General features: G+C 42.2%; 1 protein-coding gene across 1 annotated transcript; it reads right to left on the bottom strand.

Moving 5' to 3' along the window:
- Window positions 1-1,241: 1,241 nt before the first annotated feature.
- LOC124013594 (fibroblast growth factor 23-like) lies at window positions 1,242-3,115 on the bottom strand. The gene is made up of 3 exons (XM_046327909.1): window positions 2,735-3,115; window positions 2,525-2,628; window positions 1,242-2,273 (listed from the first exon to the last, which is right to left on the bottom strand). Exons 1-3 carry the CDS (start codon window positions 2,967-2,969, stop codon window positions 1,833-1,835), a joined length of 780 nt encoding a protein of 259 aa, XP_046183865.1. The 5' UTR covers window positions 2,970-3,115; the 3' UTR covers window positions 1,242-1,832.
- Window positions 3,116-20,103: the final 16,988 nt, after the last annotated feature.

The raw sequence follows: 20,103 nt of genomic DNA, 5'->3' as shown, positions 1-20,103 counted from the left end.
TTCAATGGCCATGTATCTCAAGTGTTCATAAATGGTCGCAAGCTTCCTCTGATCTTGCACAAATGTAATTGTCACTAAAGGTTGCATAAGAGGCAATAGAGTGTGCAAGTCTTGTAGTTTCTTTGTGCAAAGCAGGATTTGAACCAGTGGATATTTGCAGGTTGGGAAATATCAGGTTTAATCACCTGAGGGGCCACTTCCGAGTTGTGAACTTTCTCATGTTTTAAACATGATATAATTCACTCTGTTTCAGTGTTCAGGCTGAGCGTGACAGATCAAAAGAACTGGGGCAATTGAAAATTATGCGACAGCTACTGACCTGTGTCTAGATTGTTCCAGAGACAACCATGAGTAATGCTCCAAAGGCACCAGTGGCAGCATAAACATCGGTACTAAATCTGATCCTTCAACATGAATGGGTGGGTTTGCTTAAATCTTATTCAACTTGAGTGTTATTACAGTTCTTCCTTTGAAGGAATATTGCAACATTTGAATAAACTGCCTCAAAAATATTGAAAAATATCTACAGTATATCAATTCAAAAGAAATGTGCCTTCACTCATGACCGCCACAGATTGTTAAGGCTCCTCTCAGATGTGACAGCCGGGTCAATGTGGTTTAACCTCAAAGTGAAACAGGACAAAGGTTAGTGGTCACCGTCATGTGTTCCTTTGACTAAAACACCTCCAACATGTTACTTAGTGAGATTGAAACAAAAATAGAATGTGGAAATGTTTATTTTTAGAAGATGGTTTGGCAGGAACTAAGATATGCCAATTTTCTCATAATGAGATGCGGAAGCGTGGGACACGCAACCTTAATGACTGGAAGCTCAAAGTGAAGGAGTCAATGGTCAACCTGCTTACGCACTTAATGTGACACAGAGCTTCCTCACACATTTAGCCTGTACTTATATGATTGCATCATACATAGAATTCTAGGATGAAGTGGTTGTGAGTATACAGTTCTTCATCCTGAAGTTCTAAAATATTGATCTAAAATAGAATATAAATTCATTAATTGGAAAAAGTCCTATTTTCTTCAACATAATAAAAAATATTCAAGATAAATGTCACTAGCCCCCACACACAGTCTCCTCATAACTTACAGGTTTTCAAAATAACTCTTTAACAGCTAAGCATCCATATAAATAGTATACAATAAATAACAATAAATGGATTTAAATAAATAAATTCTTAAAACTTTAATGGAATTGGCTTTGATGCTTGCTTTTGGTGGCCAGCATTTATAACATGTGGTTTATATTCGTTCTGGTACCCTGTAGAGTGGACCATTCATTTCCGTTTAAAATGAAACGTCTCACTTGAAGAACATGCATTATAACATGCATGCCTACTGGCATATTCAACATTATAGTAGGGCTCATTTTAGATGGAATATGTTTAAGTTTCATATCAATGATATTTTCTTGCAGTCTTCTTGCATTATATAACATTTAAGTGACTTTCTTTCTCCAAAAAAGACTCACAATTATTTCAGATTTCAGCATGATTCTCATAAGAATCCTCCCCGTAAACAGAGCGCAATCAAATACAGAATACAGAATTTGCGTCCTGGAATCAAAAATCACGGAAACCAATAGTTACTCACTGTGCTATAGTGAAGAATGGCCGCAATAAAATGTTCCAATGTGGTATTTTTTTGGCTACATATTTCATATTATGACTACATATAAATTACCAATATGCCCTAATAATATCTGTTTAAAACTTTGAGGGTTGTTTGCAGAACTGCTGGAAAAGACCCAACGTGAACGCATACATAGCTTACATTGATAAACCGAAGTGTACAACTGCGAGTGTCCTGTCTTCTTATCCCATAATTCCATTCATGATACGGGGGCTGGGAGGGGGGTTTAGGGAATGCACGTTCCACGGGTCGTCGGAGGGAGACTGAGGGGTCTCCCGGGAGATGTTGCGTCCCTCGGGGAGTTCAGCCTCCTGGTCCACCTCCAAGGTGTCATCCAGTTGCGGCATTGCCCGGGAGTCCTCCTCCGTTTGACCCAGCATGTTGTACGGATCAGAAGGGTCAACCGCCCGGTTCCTCTTCTCCCGATGCAAGAGGCGCTCCAGCGGCACGGTGTTCTTCTCCGACAGGAAGAGGGAGGTTTGCGGTAGATTCTGACCCACTGTGTACACTTGCTTTATCCCTTCCAAGTTGAGCAGAATACCAGTTCTACAAGAGTAGTACACGTTGCGGTGGTTTTCCAATAGCTTGTGGTTAAAAAGGCAGTCTTCCTTGAGGCAAACAGTCTGCAAACAGATAAATTGATGAATTCACGCAAACAGACCACTTAGGAACGTACATCAATTCAATTCATTTTCAAAGTGTTACTTGAGTGCTAAACACAAGAACACTTCGCCCAATGTAAAAATATTATATTATATTGTCTGTGTGTTTACGCACGGTCTGAAATCCGTGCGTAAAAGCGCATTTTTGGTAGACATATGACAGAAAACATGTATTTCAGTTCAATGGACAATGAAAATGGGAATTTACTTACAGAGCTGAAAGGGTTTCCCAGGGCATCCATGCACAGGTAGCGGTTACTTTTGACTCCAAGTATCGCCACGCGCTCTCTTGTTTCCGCCTTCAATAACATCACACCTGTTGACAAAATTAATTGTGTTAGTCTATAGAAGCAGATTAAAGACAATGACTTAAAACTACATTTCAATCAAATCCAAACGGCCAAAATGTAATAAGAACTTACTGTATGAGCTTCGAAGTGTAGTTTTGCTCACGTGGCCATTTAAACTGATCTCAAGGTAGAAATTGTTCAGGTCTGAAGACGTCTGCAGGTGTACGTATCTTCTCGGATTCCCCCAGTTGGATCCCAGGAGAGGTGATGGGTTTGGAAGAGCGTCTACTTGTCGAAATCCCTGAAGAACAGCCAGTAAGAGCACAAGAACGGCGTTCCTCATCCCAGATGTCTTTTTTATTTCCATCTTTTACCCCCAAAACACAGAAAATGTATCCCAGAGATTTCGGATGTAGCTTTGAGTTCTGCAGCAAGCTATTTTCAAACTTCTGCTGATCTGATAGTCCAAAGTTTAAGGACGGCTCTATTTAAAGGGACCCAAGTGCCACTCCTGCTCACATCCTTTAGCCTACGCAGCATTCACAGATGTGGGTCTTTCTCTCCGCGGAAGGAAGGGGGTGCATCTCCACCTGCCTGTTTGTCTAAAGGTATTGGTCACCAAATAACGTAGTAGTCTCATTGAGCAATGACTGTACAAAAGTGACATCGTATTTTTTTTCCCAAACATCAGCACATTCATAATCATGATCCTTGCACTAATCTTTAAATCGCATATGTCATCACAGTGTGTGCAATATAACCCTCTGTCCAGTAAGCATATTATAATAGACATGGATATTTTTTATAGATATGGAAACATATTAATAATTGCACATTGAAAAACTGACTTTAGATAAGTCTATGGATAATCTATACAAACAATTCCCAAGCTTTCCTGTCCCTAATTTATACAACCTATTCCCAACACCTTTCCAGTGTTTTGAAAACTGAATTCTATGATAGTAATCAAACATTATGGTACAATCTGTTCAAATTAAATGACAAGACAACAACTTAGATTTAGATAAATATTATACCATTTAAGAACACAGATCTAATGTAGTGCTGTATTTCTATCTAGTATTTTCTATTTCATTATAAAAACATAAATCCATGAATATGACTAATTAAGCTCCAAATTAACATTACACTGTGTGTATAGTTGATGATGACTGGGGGAGCTAGACTTACCCCAGTCTATTGTTATGCAGGTGAGTGAGGACCCAAAAGCGATATAACAGAAACAGAGTCTTTTAATGTCCAAACAGGGAAAACATAAATCCTCAATCATTACAGGGGAAGTCCAAACAGGGAAAACACAAATCCTCTAGTTTAACAGGAGAGTCCCCCTTCTAGTTGTTGAGGAGAGTTGCAGGGCTAGCGGCAACAGACTGCAGGTCCCTTCGGGTAGGCGCGGGCCGTAGAGGATAGAGACACCTGCTCACACGCAGTATCTGATGACGAGGCAGAATACAGCAGGACGGAACAAAGGCAAAGCAAACAAGAATCCGACAAGGACAGAAGCAGAAACAGAGAGAGAAATAGAGACTTAATCAGAGGGCAAAATAGGGACAGGTGTGAAAGAGTAAACGAGGTCGTTAGGAGAATGAGGAACAGCTGGAAGCAGGAACGGAACGATAGAGAGAGAGAGGGATAAAGAGAGAGAAAGAAACCTAATACAACCAGCAGGGGGAAACGAAGAGAAGAGAAAGCACAGGGACAAGACATGACAATACAATACATGACAGTACCCCCCCACTCACCGAGCGCCTCCTGGCGCACTCGAGGAGGAAACCTGGCGGCAACGGAGGAAATCATCGATCAGTGAACGGTCCAGCACGTCCCGAGATGGAACCCAACTCCTCTCCTCAGGACCGTACCGGGAAACGATGAAGAGGGAATCTTAGTGCAATTATTATAATAAAAATGAGACACGGGTAGAGAACTGTAAGAGTTTGAGCAATCAGGACCAAACAGGCCAGGAGAGTAACAACTAGGGACAGACTGAGACACAGCAAGGCTAAGACCAGGAACAGGAGAGAGGCGGTGGCTGAGGACAGACTGAGACACAGCAAGTGCAGGAGAGATGCGGTGGCAGGGGACAGACTGAGACACAGCAAGGCCAGGAGCAGGACCAGGAGAGATGCGGTGGCTGGGGACAGACTGAGACACAGCAAGGGCAGGAAAGATGCGGTGGCAGGGGACAGACTGAGACACAGCAAGGGCAGGAGAGATGCGGTGGCTGGGGACAGACTGAGACACAGCAAGGCCAGGAGCAGGACCAGGAGAGATGCGGTGGCTGGGGACAGACTTAGACACAGCAAGGCCAGGAGCAGAAGCAGGAAGAGAGTTACCGGACTTAGTCTGCGCGCAGTCCGAACAAGCAGCCACGAAACGACGCGTGTCACGCTCCTGAGTGGGCCACCAAAAACGCTGGCAAATAGAAGCAAGTGTACCCCGAACGCCGAGGTGGCCGGCTAACTTGGCAGAGTGAGCCCACTGAAGAACGACCAGACGAGTAGGAACGGGAACGAAAAGAAGGTTCCTAGGACAAGCGCGCGGAGACGGAGTGTGAGTGAGTGCTTGCTTTACCTGCCTCTCAATTCCCCAGACAGTCAACCCGACAACACGCCCCTCAGGGAATCTCCCCTCGGGGTCGGTGGAGGCTACTGAAGAACTGAAGAGACAGGATAAAGCATCAGGCTTGGTGTTCCTTGAGCCCGGACGATAAGAAATAACGAACTCGAAACGAGCGAAATACAGCGCCCAACGAGCCTGACGCGCATTAAGTCGTTTGGCAGAACGGATGTACTCAAGGTTCTTATGGTCAGTCCAAATGACAAAAGGAACGGTCGCCCCCTCCAACCACTGTCGCCATTCGCCTAGGGCTAAGCGGATGGCGAGCAGTTCGCGGTTTGCCACATCATAGTTACGTTCCGACGGCGACAGGCGATGAGAAAAATACACGCAAGGGTGGACCTTATCGTCAGAATGGGAGCGCTGGGACAGAATGGCTCCCACGCCCACCTCTGACACGTCAACCTCGACAATGAACTGTTTAGTGACGTCAGGTGTAACAAGGATAGGAGCGGATGTAAAACGCTTCTTGAGGAGATCAAAAGCTCCCTGGGCGGAAACGGACCACTTAAAGCACGTCTTGACAGAAGTAAGGGCTGTGAGAGGAGCTGCCACTTGACCGAAATTACGAATGAAACGCCGATAGAAATTCGCGAAACCGAGAAAGCGCTGCAGTTCGACACGTGACTTAGGGACGGGCCAATCGCTGACAGCATGGACCCTAGCGGGATCCATCTGAATGCCTTCAGCGGAAATAACAGAACCGAGAAATGTGACGGAGGAGACATGAAAAGCGCACTTCTCAGCCTTCACATAAAGACAATTCTCTAAAAGGCGCTGGAGGACACGTCGAACGTGCTGAACATGAATCTGGAGTGACGGTGAAAAAATCAGGATATCGTCAAGGTAAACGAAAACAAAGATGTTCAGCATGTCACTCAGTACATCATTCACTAATGCCTGAAAGACAGCTGGAGCATTAGCGAGACCGAACGGCAGAACCCGGTATTCAAAGTGCCCTAACGGAGTGTTAAACGCCGTTTTCCACTCGTCCCCCTCCCTGATGCGCACGAGATGGTAAGCGTTACGAAGGTCCAACTTAGTAAAGAACCTGGCTCCCTGCAGAATCTCGAAAACTGAAGACATAAGGGGAAGCGGATAACGATTCTTAACCGTTATGTCATTCAGCCCTCGATAATCCACGCAGGGGCGCAGGGTCCCGTCCTCTTCCTTAACAAAAAAGAACCCCGCTTCGGCGGGAGAGGAGGAAGGGACCACGGTACCGGCGTCGAGATCTACAGACAAATACTCTTCGAGAGCCTTACGTTCGGTAGCCGACAGAGAGTCTAGTCTACCCCGTGGGGGAGTGGTACCCGGAAGGAGATCAATACAACAATCATACGACCGGTGAGGAGGAAGGGAGGTGGCCCTGGACCGACTGAAGACCGTGCGCAGATCATGATATTCCTCCGGCACCCCTGTCAAATCACCAGGCTCCTCCTGTGAAGAGGGGGCAGAAGAAACAGGAGGGATAGCAGACACTAAACACTTAACATGACAAGAGACGTTCCAGGAGAGGATAGAATTACTAGACCAATTAATAGAAGGATTATGACACACTAGCCAGGGATGGCCCAAAACAACAGGTGTAAAAGGTGAACAAAAAAATCAAAAAAGAAATGGTTTCACTATGATTACCAGAGACAGTGAGGGTTAAAGGTAGCGTTTCACGCTGAATCCTAGGGAGAGGACTACCATCCAAGGCGAACATAGCCGTGGGCTCCCCTAACTGCCTGAGAGGAATGTCATGTTCCCGAGCCCAGGCTTCGTCCATAAAACAGCCCTCCGCCCCAGAGTCTATTAATGCACTGCAGGAAGCTGCCGAACCGGTCCAGCGTAGATGGACCGACAAGGTAGTACAGGAACTTGATGGAGAGACCAGAGTAGTAGCGCTCACCAGTAGCCCTCCGCTTACTGATGAGCTCTGGCCTTTTACTGGACATGAAATGACAAAATGACCAGCGGAACCGCAATAGAGACAGAGGCGGTTGGTGATTCTCCGTTCCCTCTCCTTAGTCGAGATGCGAATACCCCCCAGCTGCATGGGCTCAACACCTGAGCCAGTGGGGGAGATGGTAGTGATGCGGAGAGGGGGACACTGTTAACGCGAGCTCTCTTCCATGAGCTCGGTGACGAAGATCTACCCGTCGTTCTATGCGAATAGCGAGTTCAATCAAAGAATCCACGCTGGAAGGAACCTCCCGGGAGAGAATCTCATCCTTTACCTCAGCGTGGAGACCCTCCAGAAAACGAGCGAGCAACGCCGGCTCGTTCCAGTCACTGGAGGCAGCAAGAGTGCGAAACTCTATAGAGTAATCCGTTATGGATCGATTACCTTGACATAGGGAAGACAGGGCCCAGGAAGCTTCTTTCCCAAAAACAGAACGATCAAAAACCCGTATCATCTCCTCCTTAAAGTTCTGATACTGGTTAGTACACTCAGCCCTTGCCTCCCAGATTGCCGTGCCCCACTCACGAGCCCGTCCAGTAAGGAGAGATATGACGTAGGCGATACGAGCAGTACCCCTGGAGTACGTGTTGGGCTGGAGAGAGAACACAATATCACCCTGGGTAAGGAACGAGCGACATTCAGTGGGCTCCCCAGAGTAACACGGTGGGTTATTAATTCTGGGCTCCGGAGACCCGGAAGCCCAGGAGGTAACCGGTGGATCGAGGCGGAGATTGTGAATATCCTCCGAGAGGCCGGAGACTTGGGCGGCCAGGGTCTCAACGGCATGTCGAGCAGCAGACAATTCCTGTTCGTGTCTGCCTAGCATCGCTCCCTGGAACTCGACGGCTGAGTAGAGAGAATCCGAAATCGCTGGGTCCATTCTTGGTCGGATTCTTCTGTTATGCAGGTGAGTGAGGACCCAAAAGCGATATAACAGAAACAGAGTCTTTTAATGTCCAAACAGGGAAAACATAAATCCTCAATCATTACAGGGGAAGTCCAAACAGGGAAAACACAAAGCCTCTAGTTTAACAGGAGAGTCCCCCTTCTAGTTGTTGAGGAGAGTTGCAGGGCTAGCGGCAACAGACTGCAGGTCCCTTCGGGTAGGCGCGGGCCGTAGAGGATAGAGACACCTGCTCACACGCAGTATCTGATGACGAGGCAGAATACAACAGGACGGAACAAAGGCAAAGCAAACAAGAATCCGACAAGGACAGAAGCAGAAACAGAGAGAGAAATAGAGACTTAATCAGAGGGCAAAATAGGGGACAGGTGTGAAAGAGTAAACGAGGTTGTTAGGAGAATGAGGAACAGCTGGAAGCAGGAACGGAACGATAGAGAGAGAGAGAGGGATAAAGAGAGAGAAAGAAACCTAATACGACCAGCAGGGGGAAACGAAGAGAAGAGAAAGCACAGGGACAAAACATGACAATACAATACATGACATCTATAGTCCAATAAAACACCTTGTGTAGAATCAACAGTGCCGCTTCTTGTTTAGCTTACTTCTTACACGCATTGCACAACCATTGTCCTGTCTTCCTTTTGATTCCTACACATCTGTAAGGGAATCACTTCACCATGCAGTCCTAGTTTGTGCAGCAGGTGATCTTGCCGAACAGATGTCTATTGCAGGAACAGATTGCTGCTGCTCCATTCTCCTGTTCATTCAATACCATTTGCAACGTCCTTTTCTGGAAATCTGGAATCAGGTGATGTTCAACAAAAAGCTTGGGTTCTGATACGCCATCCCATCTGGTTTGCGCTTAGTGGGACTATCATTTGTTTTTTCAGCAGGACAATGACCCAAAATACACCTCCAGGCTGTGTAAGGGCTATTTGACCAAAGAGAGTGATGGAGTGCTGCATCAGCCCTCAACCCAATTGAAATGGTTTGGGATGAGTTGGACAGTAGAGCGAAGGAAAAGCAGCCAACAAGTGATCAGCATATGTGGGAACTCCTTTAACACGGATGGAAAAGCATTCCTCAAGAAGCTTGTTGAGAGAATGCCAAGAGTGTGCAAAGCTGTCATCAAGGCAAAGAGAGGCTACTTTGAAGAATCTCAAATATACAATATATTTTGATTAACACTTTTTTAGTTACTACATGATTCCATATGTGTTATTTTATAGTTTTGATGTCTTCACTATTATTCTACAATGTAGAAAATAGTACAAATAAAGAAAACCCTTGAATGAGTAGGTGTGTCCACAATTTTGACTAGTACTGTATGTCCATTGGAGGCAAGTCATTGTATTTCTGGGGGCACTTGATCTCGAGGACCATATACCCATGGCAGTCGTCCAGGAAATCCCATCAGGTGAATCGGCTAGGAAGGGTAGGGCATTGTAAACAACAAGGCCTGAGGGTTTCATGTGAAAGTTGATGTGCTGGTCTGTCATCTGTCGACAGCATTCCTTTCTTGTAGTTTCCTCATGCTCAATGTCCCATTTCACTACGGGCACATGGGAAATGCTAACAGTGTCATACTACATGACAGCTGACTCACTGTTATAGTGAATGACGTTGTGCATATTATTGACCTTGTGCAACAGTCACCCTGTTGAAGGGTATGGAGTAGGGACTTTCCTTGGGGGAATAACTTTCAACTTTTGTGACTTGGGCCAACCAGTGTGGGGCTGGTGGGCAATGTTCCCTCTAAACTGTGCACAGAAGAAATATCAGCCTGCGCAAAGAAGCAAGAGATTGATATTCAAAGCATTTTCAATACATTTTCAGAGCAGAGCAGCTGATATTTCTTATGCAAATAGACCATTGCCATTTATGGATCTGTGCTGTTCACTTTGAACTGGATTGTGTTCCCATCATGAGTGGTCTAGATACACTTGTTTTGAGATCAAAACATTTAGCCATGTTTGCTAGTAATTTAGTTATTAGCCCAGTTAAAGCTAAATTCTAGTCATCAATGGGGACGTGGTTGCTTCCTACAAAAGCACAAAACCTATGCATTTCTAGCCAACTTTGACAAGTGAATCAGGTAAAGCGCTTTTTTCTATCTTAAAGGGGCAGTGTTATATTTTGAAACAGGCTTGAATAAGCTAAGTAGCCAATGGGTAGAGGGTAGCATAATTTGTCTGATTCTCAATAATAATGATATGGGAATAAATATGCATTTTATTTTGTAAAGTGGTTTCTTGCATCAAGCACATTTTCAATCACCTCCTTGTCTGAAGGACAAGTGGATAAACAGGTTAATGTCAAGCCCTGTATGTTTTTTCCCAAAAGTCTCATGGAATGTAGGCCTACATTGAACACCACACATTGGCTGCTACTGTTCGCTTAATGATAGAACAGCTATTTCCATGTTAAAATGTTATGCGATGCATTTTCTCCATTGTTTTTAATGGTAGGCCACTCTGGTAGGCCTACATTATGATAAAATAGCCACAGTAGTCTACTTGACCACTGTTAAAACTGTAACTTAAAGTGGCTACAACCTCAGTGTTCTCAGTAAACATGCGCCAGAAGTTGCACAGAATTTTCACAATTTCAAGTTTGCGTTCAGCAGACCTGAAATTTGCTCAATGCTCAAAGTCTTTTGAGGGAACATTGCCATTAGGTGTAGTTCATATTCTGACTCAGAGACTGTCACGAGAATGTTCACTCCCAAATGATGATAACTAAACAATTATTTAAGCTTTGACCAATCCCAGAGGTTTGTAAGACCCTGGGTTTAATAATAATTCGGCAAAGACTCAGCTTATACAAAAGGTTGGTTCTTCATTCATGAGAATGTTCTAAAGTAAAAAAATGCCAATGTATAACTTCCACCCCCTACCTACTTACACACACACAAACACACAAACAGTAGGTGGGATGTATCTTTCTCCACAGTCCTCATTCCTTGTTTATCCCTACCAGGCTGGCAGTTCCATCCTCCCGAGATTAGAGGGACCTCGACAGGACTCCCTTTCCTGTCGTAAGTTTTTTAGAGTTCCAACCAGGTCAGGTCATGTATAGTTTAATTATCCTCTGTATTTTATTAGTCACACACACACATTTCTCTCCCTTACTTGTCTCGACCAAAGCTTATTGGACTTAACTTCTCTAGGATAGGGGGCAGCATTTGCAATTTTGGATGAAAAGCATGCCCAAATTCAACTGCCTGCTACTCATCCCCAGAAGATAAGATATGCATATTATTAGTAGATTCGGATAGAACACACGGAGGTTTCTAAAACTGTTTGAATCATGTCTGTGAGTATAACAGAACTTATGTAGCAGGCGAAACCCAGAGGACAAACCATTCAGATGTTTTTGTTTGTTGAGGTCACCCTCTTTTCAATGTTTTTTCATTGGGAATCCAGATTTCTAAGGGACTTGCTTGCAGTTACTACCGCTTCCACTGGATGTCACCAGTCTTTAGAAATTGTTTGAGGTTATTCCTTTGTGTAATGAAGAAGTACGGCCATCTTGAACGAGGGTCACTTCATGTGTACTGTTTGATAGAGGCGCATGACCAGAAAGCATGCTTGAGTTTTTTTCTTCCTGTATTGAACACAGATCATCCCGTCTTCAATTTTATCGATTATTTACCTGTTGTATTACAAATGTAGTTTTAAATGTTTTGGCAAAGTTTACAGTTAACGTTTGAGATATTTTGTCGTCACGTTGAGCAAGTTGGAACCGGTGTTTTTCCGGATCAAATGCGCCAAATAAATTGACATTTTGGATATATATGGATGGAATTAATCGAACAAAAGAACCATTTGTGATGTTTATGGGACATATTGGAGTGCCAACAGAAGAAGCTCATCAAAGGTAAGGCATGATTTATATTTTTATTTTGTGTCGCGCCTGCAAGGTCTTTTGTTTATTGAGGTGCTATCCTCAGATAATAGCATTGTTTGCTTTCGCCAAAGAAGCCTTTATGAAAGCTGACATGTTGGCTGGATTCACAACACGTGTAGCTTTAATTTGGTATCTTACATGTGTGATTTCATGAAAGTTTGATTTTTATAGGAATTTATTGGAATTTGGCGCTCTGCATTTTCTCTGGCTTTTGGCCAAGTGGGACGCTACCGTCCCACATATCCCAGATTAAGTTTATCACTCAAATTATTCATTAGACATGTTACATAATCTAATAAATAATAATAGTTCCGTTTGTCTAATTATTCATTATACATTTACATAATCTAATAATTATGTTTCAGGGTGGAAGTCTTTAGTCATAACCTTAAACATATAAATTCCCTTATCAATCCACCCTTTGACTAAATATTACACACTGATACGTCAACCGCCATATCGAATCATAAATGTTACACAAAAGCGAACAAAACCAATACATGTATTACATTAGATACTCATCAATGACTGTTCTAGGCCTATATCCAATTATAACTCTTCTTTTTAGGATTTTCATTATAATCTTCATTAAATAAAGTCTGTCTAAACATTGAAGATAGTCTCATCCAACATGGGCTCCTCGTGGTTGAAAGAAACGGAGCCATCTACTAGGCCTGGAGGCATGAAGTTGTCATCCCACTGGTCGGAGCTTGGAATCGGTCCATACCTCATCATTTGTTGCGTCATCGATCTCTCTAGAGTCCTGGTGATTAAACCTCTCACACATGGGATCAAACAGCATCCACACAACACCAACACACTCATACAGGTGAAAGCAGCCAACAATATGGTAATTACAACATTTTTCAATTTCCCAATCATTCTATCGAACCACCCAGTCAGGGAGGTTTCCACCCCAGAGTTCTCTGCTAACTCATGAGCTAATGTGGTTCAACCGGCCAGGGCCTTGGTCACTGATCCATCTGGAGCTGTGTTATTAAAAATAAACGTACAGCAATGAACCCCTATCATTCTACATACCCCACCCTTTTCTGACAATAACATATCGAGAGTCAGTCTATTTTACCAGGTCATGAGGGAGGTGGCGGATAATTGGTCAGAGAACCCCTTTACTGCATCCCCGGTTTCATTCATGAATCTCTGTTGATTATAATAGATGTAATTAATCCATCCAATCCACATTTTTATTTATTGACAGTCACGAAAAGAATGTAGTGGTAAAGCCTTCACCTAATTTGATTCCCAGCTATGTATTCATCTGGCACTTCCCTGGGGATGCCAATAGTATCCATCTAAACAAGGCTACTCCCATCCTGGTCAAAACTCCTCCTGTGCCTACTTTAGCCTCCTATAACTGGCCTCTGATGACTAACTCAAACTGGTTGGACCAATAACACCAGGGCGCACGTTCCTAACCACCCTTTTGGTAGTGTCTGTCGTATGCGTCCTTTGCTGGTACAAGCCCACCATACATCAGTTATAGGTGCTGTACGGTGAAGAATAATTTTGCACGCCCAAGTTTTCAGTTTTTGATTTGTTAAAAAAGTTTGAAATATCCAATAAATGTCGTTCCACCTCATGATTGTGTCCCGCTTGTTGTTGATTCTTCACAAAAAAATACAGTTTTATATATTTATGTTTGAAGCCTGAAATGTGGCAAAAGGTCGCAAAGTTCAAGGGGGCCGAATACATTCGCAAGGCACTGTATTAGTAACTGGGCCTGAGTAGCAGGCAGTTTACTCTGGGCAACTTTTTATCCAAGCTACTCAATACTGCCCCCAGTCCCAAAGAAGTTAATGTTTAGCTTAGATCCGACATCTTGACCTTCTTTGACTCCTTATTCTGTAAGTCACTCATCCTTGATGGTCAGTATTTTATATTGTTTGTCTATTGTTTACTTCTTATCAATGAAAACAGCGTCACTTAATTAGTACCGGAAGGTGGTGGATCTGGATGTATCCGAAAGATTACCAAGACTATGATGCAGCTCAGAGTCCCTGATTTTCCCAAAAACCGCCAACCCTCTCCTGCCCTTCGTTGGTCTGCTAAGTACCATCCCATACTCACACTTCTAGGAGCACACACAGTGATGAATGGTTGGGATAGGGAATCTTCGTTAAGGAGGCAACCCCCGGACCCTGTTGGTACTCGGTTCTTCTCCTAACTCTGTGTGTGATCAGCAGTGCTTGTATGTGTTCCTACCTCTTTGCAGTGGGTAACGTAGACCCAAGTGACCCTCTCAGCTATTCTAATGGCAAAGGCGGTGGTTAACAGAGCCTGGTATGGGCCTTCCCAATGGGGCTACTTCCAGTCTTTTTTCCTCAGGGACTGGATCCACACCCAGTCTCCTGGTTGGATTGAGTGAATCACCTTCTCCTGTAATTCACCTGTTGGACACAAAATCTTGGACATACGGGTTTGGCTAACAAACAGTCTTCTCATGTGTTCTGCTAGTATATCTTCAACTTCTATGCCTACTTGTTCTGGTCTCCATAACTCTGCCATTCTATATGGTTTACTTGATTAGCTAAATATAATCCTAGTAAACCAACTCTAGGGATAATATCTGGACCTAATATTTTAGCTACCCTAATCGTGTCCGCCAAGTAAGTTGGGAACGATTCTATCCATTTGCTATATTTATCTATTATATATATTTTTTAAGTAGTTCGTTAACCCATAGGCCACAAAGTCTTTCCTAACCTGCAGTGTTTCCTAACCTGCTCTACCCCCTGCTCTACCATCCTTCCTCCCAGTTGACACATGGCTCTATACAACTGAGCATTTGTAATAGGTTTCCCAGATGTATTTACCATACCTCTGTGTCAGAATTCTCAACTGGGGCTGCTTTCTTTGCCAAAACCTTGGAGAATTGCACTGTGCATCTCTTTCTCTAATTACACCACCTCTACCAAGTGGTTAAAGGTGGGAATAATCTCTTTAATGGCCTCTGGCTTTCTGTGGGGGTGACGGCCACATTCTACAGAGTCATTGTGTCTCTTCTCAACAGATTAACTGGACATAACCTGGAGTTAAGGACTGGAATGCATGCCAGCCCTCCCGACATCTCATGTTTTATAACCAATGGATCAGACAGTCTTTCCACTTTCCGGAAGCATGTCCGGAAGCTGAACGACCAAAATCTTTTCCCCATTTATTCTTACTCCTTCAGGCTTAAGATATGTCCTAAATACTTAATATAAGTCTACCATAATTAAAACTTATTCTTACTAACTTTATAACCTTATTCAATAAAAAAATATATGATAATATTATCATATCAATTTTACCACCTTGTGTTAAATTTCACACAAAAATATAATGTTGCGTTAGATTTCACACAAAGATATCATCTATATATAACAACAGCTAACTACCTAAGGGAAAATCAAACTTAGCTAGGTAATGTATAAAAATACTACTACGGGTCAAAAGATAAAATAACATTTCAAATAACATAATCAGATCGAACTCACTACTCTGAAACACTCCACAAAGAAAAATTATTCTGCCCTTATGGTCATAGGAAGATAGACTTAAGGAAGCCTACCCTTAGTCAAAGGCTATGCCCTTTCCTTATTCTCATTGGTTCAAAATACAAATATGTCTAAGAACTTTAAACTCCATCATAATTATCAATTACACAAATGACCTTAAAATCAGTATTACAAATGACCTTAAATACATTATTCAAATGGCTTTCCAATGAGGCTGATCAAACCACAAAGGAAAGTCATGACAGAGGTCATAGGTCACACTAACCCTTCAAAGAAGTGTTTCTTACTATATTAGACAAATTAAAGAAAAACCGTCAAACATTTTCTACATGTTGTATCCCAGGTTCCCAGAACATTCCTTTATCAAAATAAATCACCTGTTTTTATTAAAACTTCTAAAATGCCATGTGTGTGCGTGCCCCTTTAAGATATCGTGGCTCTAAGAAAAATGGAAATCTCCTTTAAGATATCGTGGCACTAAGACAAATGGAAATCTCACTAAACCCAAAGGAAATAGAACACACCAATCCAAACATAGTATTTAAAAAATATCAACAAATAGTTATACACTATTTGTTGTGTGTGGGTATTTGCAAACCCTAGGTTAAAAACAAACAAAACCTAATAATAATGATGATTCCACTGTACTCCCTCAAATCATTAGTGTTAAACTTCCTCAATGTTTATATGTACTTAATTGAACATGCTCTATCCTGTTGTTTAACAAATCTCAAACCTTTAAAAAGTTGGTGCTGTCTCATCAGCGTAAGAGTCAAAACTAACTTCCCCCCCCTCCCCCCCCACTCATGGCTACAGTGTTTGCATGCCCCAAAGATCAATACTTTTCAGCTCGTACATTGATGATCTTCCTTCTGTCTGTACAGAGTCTGAAGTTCCAATGTATGTAGATGATACAGTAATAAACCAAGAAGTTAATGACCGGACATTGTTCCACGTAATGGAAACAGATTATAATGTTAGTATACATTAACTTCCTTCTCAAATTCACTGGTGTTACCTAAACAATAAAACCAAGAAACAATAATCAGAAACTATCACAAAACATTAAAACCAAACTTCACAACTTTCCCTTCTCTTTCAGCTTCAGCTTCAGCTTCCCACAAGACTTTAAAAATAACATGTAAAGCGCCAAAATTATCAAATACATCAGTCAATCCATAAGGATAAAAAACACATTTCGGTGGGCACAACTCTATTGCAATTACCTCTCCCCTATTATTAGAATTCATTAGATTTAGGTAACTGTCTCTTCTTTGATTCAGTTATTGAAATACGACTCCTATTGTCAATACGTTATTCTAGCAGACCATTTAGGCAACAGACAACGTATTACATCGAAATCGCCTCGCTATTATTTTGAATGAATTAGTCTTTCTATTGAACCTAAACAAGCTATTATAACATTCAGTTTATATCTTAAACAAACACTAACGACCATATCTTTCCAGGCAAAATATACCAATAGTTGAATTACATTCAGAAACTCAGGTTATAGCCCATTGGTGCATAGACTGGGATACGAACCCGAGGCTCCCAAATGGCAGGCGAGAATTCTACCACTGAATCACCAAATCTATTGTAATGACAAAGACTCCTCATAAATAACCCTATTTATAATTGTCTCTAGTTGTAAAATCAGGCACGTACTACCGAGACAATTCCCAGAAAATAGCCCTAATTTAACGGTCCAAGTGTTACTCCGGCGATGATTCTCATTATTCTCGCTCTCGTTGTCTCTGTCTCTCTCTTTCTCTCCCGATTGTCGCACCTGTCCTTCCCCTTACCTCTGTGGTTTCGGTGGTTGTGTCCAACTCGGTCACAATGTTTACAGGGAGCCTTACACTCCCGGGTGAAATGTCCTGTCTTATCGCAATTGAAACACTTTCTATCGTCTGATCCTGTCCATTTTTCCCTTCTCTCTTCGGTCCCTTTCTCTTAAAGCCTCATTTATGCTTATCTACAATTACCCCGATAGTTACTATTAAATACTGACCTCATTTCAGTTCTTTCTTTTCTAACTTCGTCACTCTCTCTATCTCCTCAAGATTTAGGAATAATTACTATTGTGACTTTTGATTATTATGTCTCACATGCACATCATTTTCCCCCTGCTGATATCCTTCTTGAAACTTTCTCTCTCTCTTTCTCGACACTTCTTTTCCGGGCTTCAGACAGCCACACCCTAGCGGTGTCAAGCCCTTCTGCCTGTTGCTTCTCTGTCCGGTCCCCACATACCTTATGTATCTGTTCGATCATTAATTCTAGTTTTTCTATCTTTAAACGTCCATCAAATTCGTACTTCTTTCTCCATTTCGGGCCAAAATAAATGTTTCTTTTATCCTTGGCCTCCAGAAATCTCTCATCTCCGGTTAATTCCGGAATCACCTTAGAGGATTTAGCACCCATGTTTATTCAATTACTATTGTTGTTATTCTGGTAAATCTATGTGTGTGTTTCTATAATCTGTTATTATCTTTAATCTATGTGTGTGCTTGTACCTTCTATGATTATGAATACCTCCCGTTAATTTCCTCTAGGATCTTAGAATAATAATTTTCGTGACTTTTGATAAATTATTAGGTCTCACACGTATACAACACCAGAACTCTTACGTTCAATAAGCTATTTCCCATGGGTTGTAAGGTCCTGGTTAACAGCCTATTTTACCGTTATTTCTTATGACTTTTGACTGGTTAATATGTCTATCTTAGACGCAAGTAATTATCTTCTTATCTGCGTTGAACACTGTCTATGTGTGTGCTTTTTATTTTCTCACTCAATTACTATCGTTATTTCCCAATGTGTATTCTCTCTATGTGTGCCCCTCCGGTAGATCTCGACTATCCCCACCAGAACTCTTACGTTCACCAGAACTCTTACGTTTGCAGCCTAATATATATTTTGACCAGTTTTCCTCTTAGGTCTCAATATTAGCTAGTTTAAATCAGCAGTGGCCACAGATGCCTAGGGTTATTGCGGGACCTCCCTCCCAGAACTCTTACGTTCGATTTTGATCTATGTCCAATTCCTGCCTTCCATTTGCACAGAATACTTGGTTATCTTTAAAACATTTTTCTCCACTCAAAATTCTAAAGACCAGACATAAACCCCTTTGGATATTTCAGTGTCTAACACCCAGAGTACATTAAAATCCTTTACATCATTTAATCATACAGATATTATCCCCTGAATCCGTGAATAAAGAGCACTGACCTTACTTTTTTTGCAGCTGACGTTTCAATATTGGTTGGATCTCGTCACCGTTTCTGTCATATACCAGTTTGCCACCGGTCTGTAAAGAACCCTCCGAACGGGGCCAGGTCTTTAATTTACGGATATTTCGTCCGCCCGTGCATAATTTCAGTGTCTCCATGGACCGACAGAAGCAGGTATTGAGATCCGGCTCGAAGGACCAAGCTGTCACAAGAATTTTCAATCCCAATGATGAACTAAACAATTATTTAAGCTTTGACCAATCCCCAATGTATGTAAGACCCTGGGTTTAATAATAATTAGGCAAAGACTCAGCTTATGCAAAAGGTTGGTTCTTTATTCACGAGAATGTTCTAAAGTCAAAAAATGCAAAGACACGTAATTTTATAACTTCCACCCCCCTACCTACTTACACACACACACAGACACACAAACAGTAGGTGGGAAGTATATTTCCCCACAGTTCTCATTCCTTGTTTATCACTACCAAGCTGGCAGTTCCATCCTCCTGAGATTAGAGGGACCTTGACAGGACCTCCCTTTCCTGTCGTAAGTTTTTTAGAGTTCCAACCAGGTCAGGTCATGTATAGTTTAATTGTCCTCTGTATTTTCTTAGTCACACACACACACACACACACACACACACACACACACACACACACACACACACACACACACACACACACACACACACACACACACACACACACACACACACACACACACACACACACACACACACACACACACACACACACACACACACACACACACACACACACACACACACATACATTTCTCTCCCTTACTTGACTTGACCAAACCTTAATGGACTTAAGTTTACCACTCTATTTATTAATTATACGTGTTACATAATCTAATAATTAAGTTTCAGGGTGGATTTCTTTAGTCATTACCTTAACTTCTTGACGCACCCATCCCATTAGTGGGATCATTTTCATCAACACTCGCTGAATTGCAGTGCACCAAATTCAAATTAAATTACTAACAATATTTAATTTTCATGAAATCACAAGTGCAATATAGCAAAACACAGCTTAGCTTGTTGTTAATCCACCTGGCGTGTCAGATTTCAATACAGCTTTTCAGCGAAAGCGTTTATGTAAGAACATCTCTCTCAGTGGACAAAATATTACAAACACCTAGCAGCCAAGTAGATTGGTCACGAAATTCAGAAAAGCAATAGATTAAATCGCTTACCTTTGATGATCTTCAGATGTTTGCACAGTTACACAATAAATGTTCCCTTTGTTCCGTAAAGATGATTTTATATCCAAAATACCTCCATTTGTTTGGCGCATTATGTTCAGAAATCCACAGGCTCGAG

The sequence above is a fragment of the Oncorhynchus gorbuscha genome, linkage group LG25 (genome assembly GCF_021184085.1).
Source record: "Oncorhynchus gorbuscha isolate QuinsamMale2020 ecotype Even-year linkage group LG25, OgorEven_v1.0, whole genome shotgun sequence".
NCBI classification, from domain to species: domain Eukaryota; kingdom Metazoa; phylum Chordata; class Actinopteri; order Salmoniformes; family Salmonidae; genus Oncorhynchus; species Oncorhynchus gorbuscha.
Note: the sequence above shows the minus strand (reverse complement) of the source record. Positions and strands in the feature narration are given on the sequence as shown.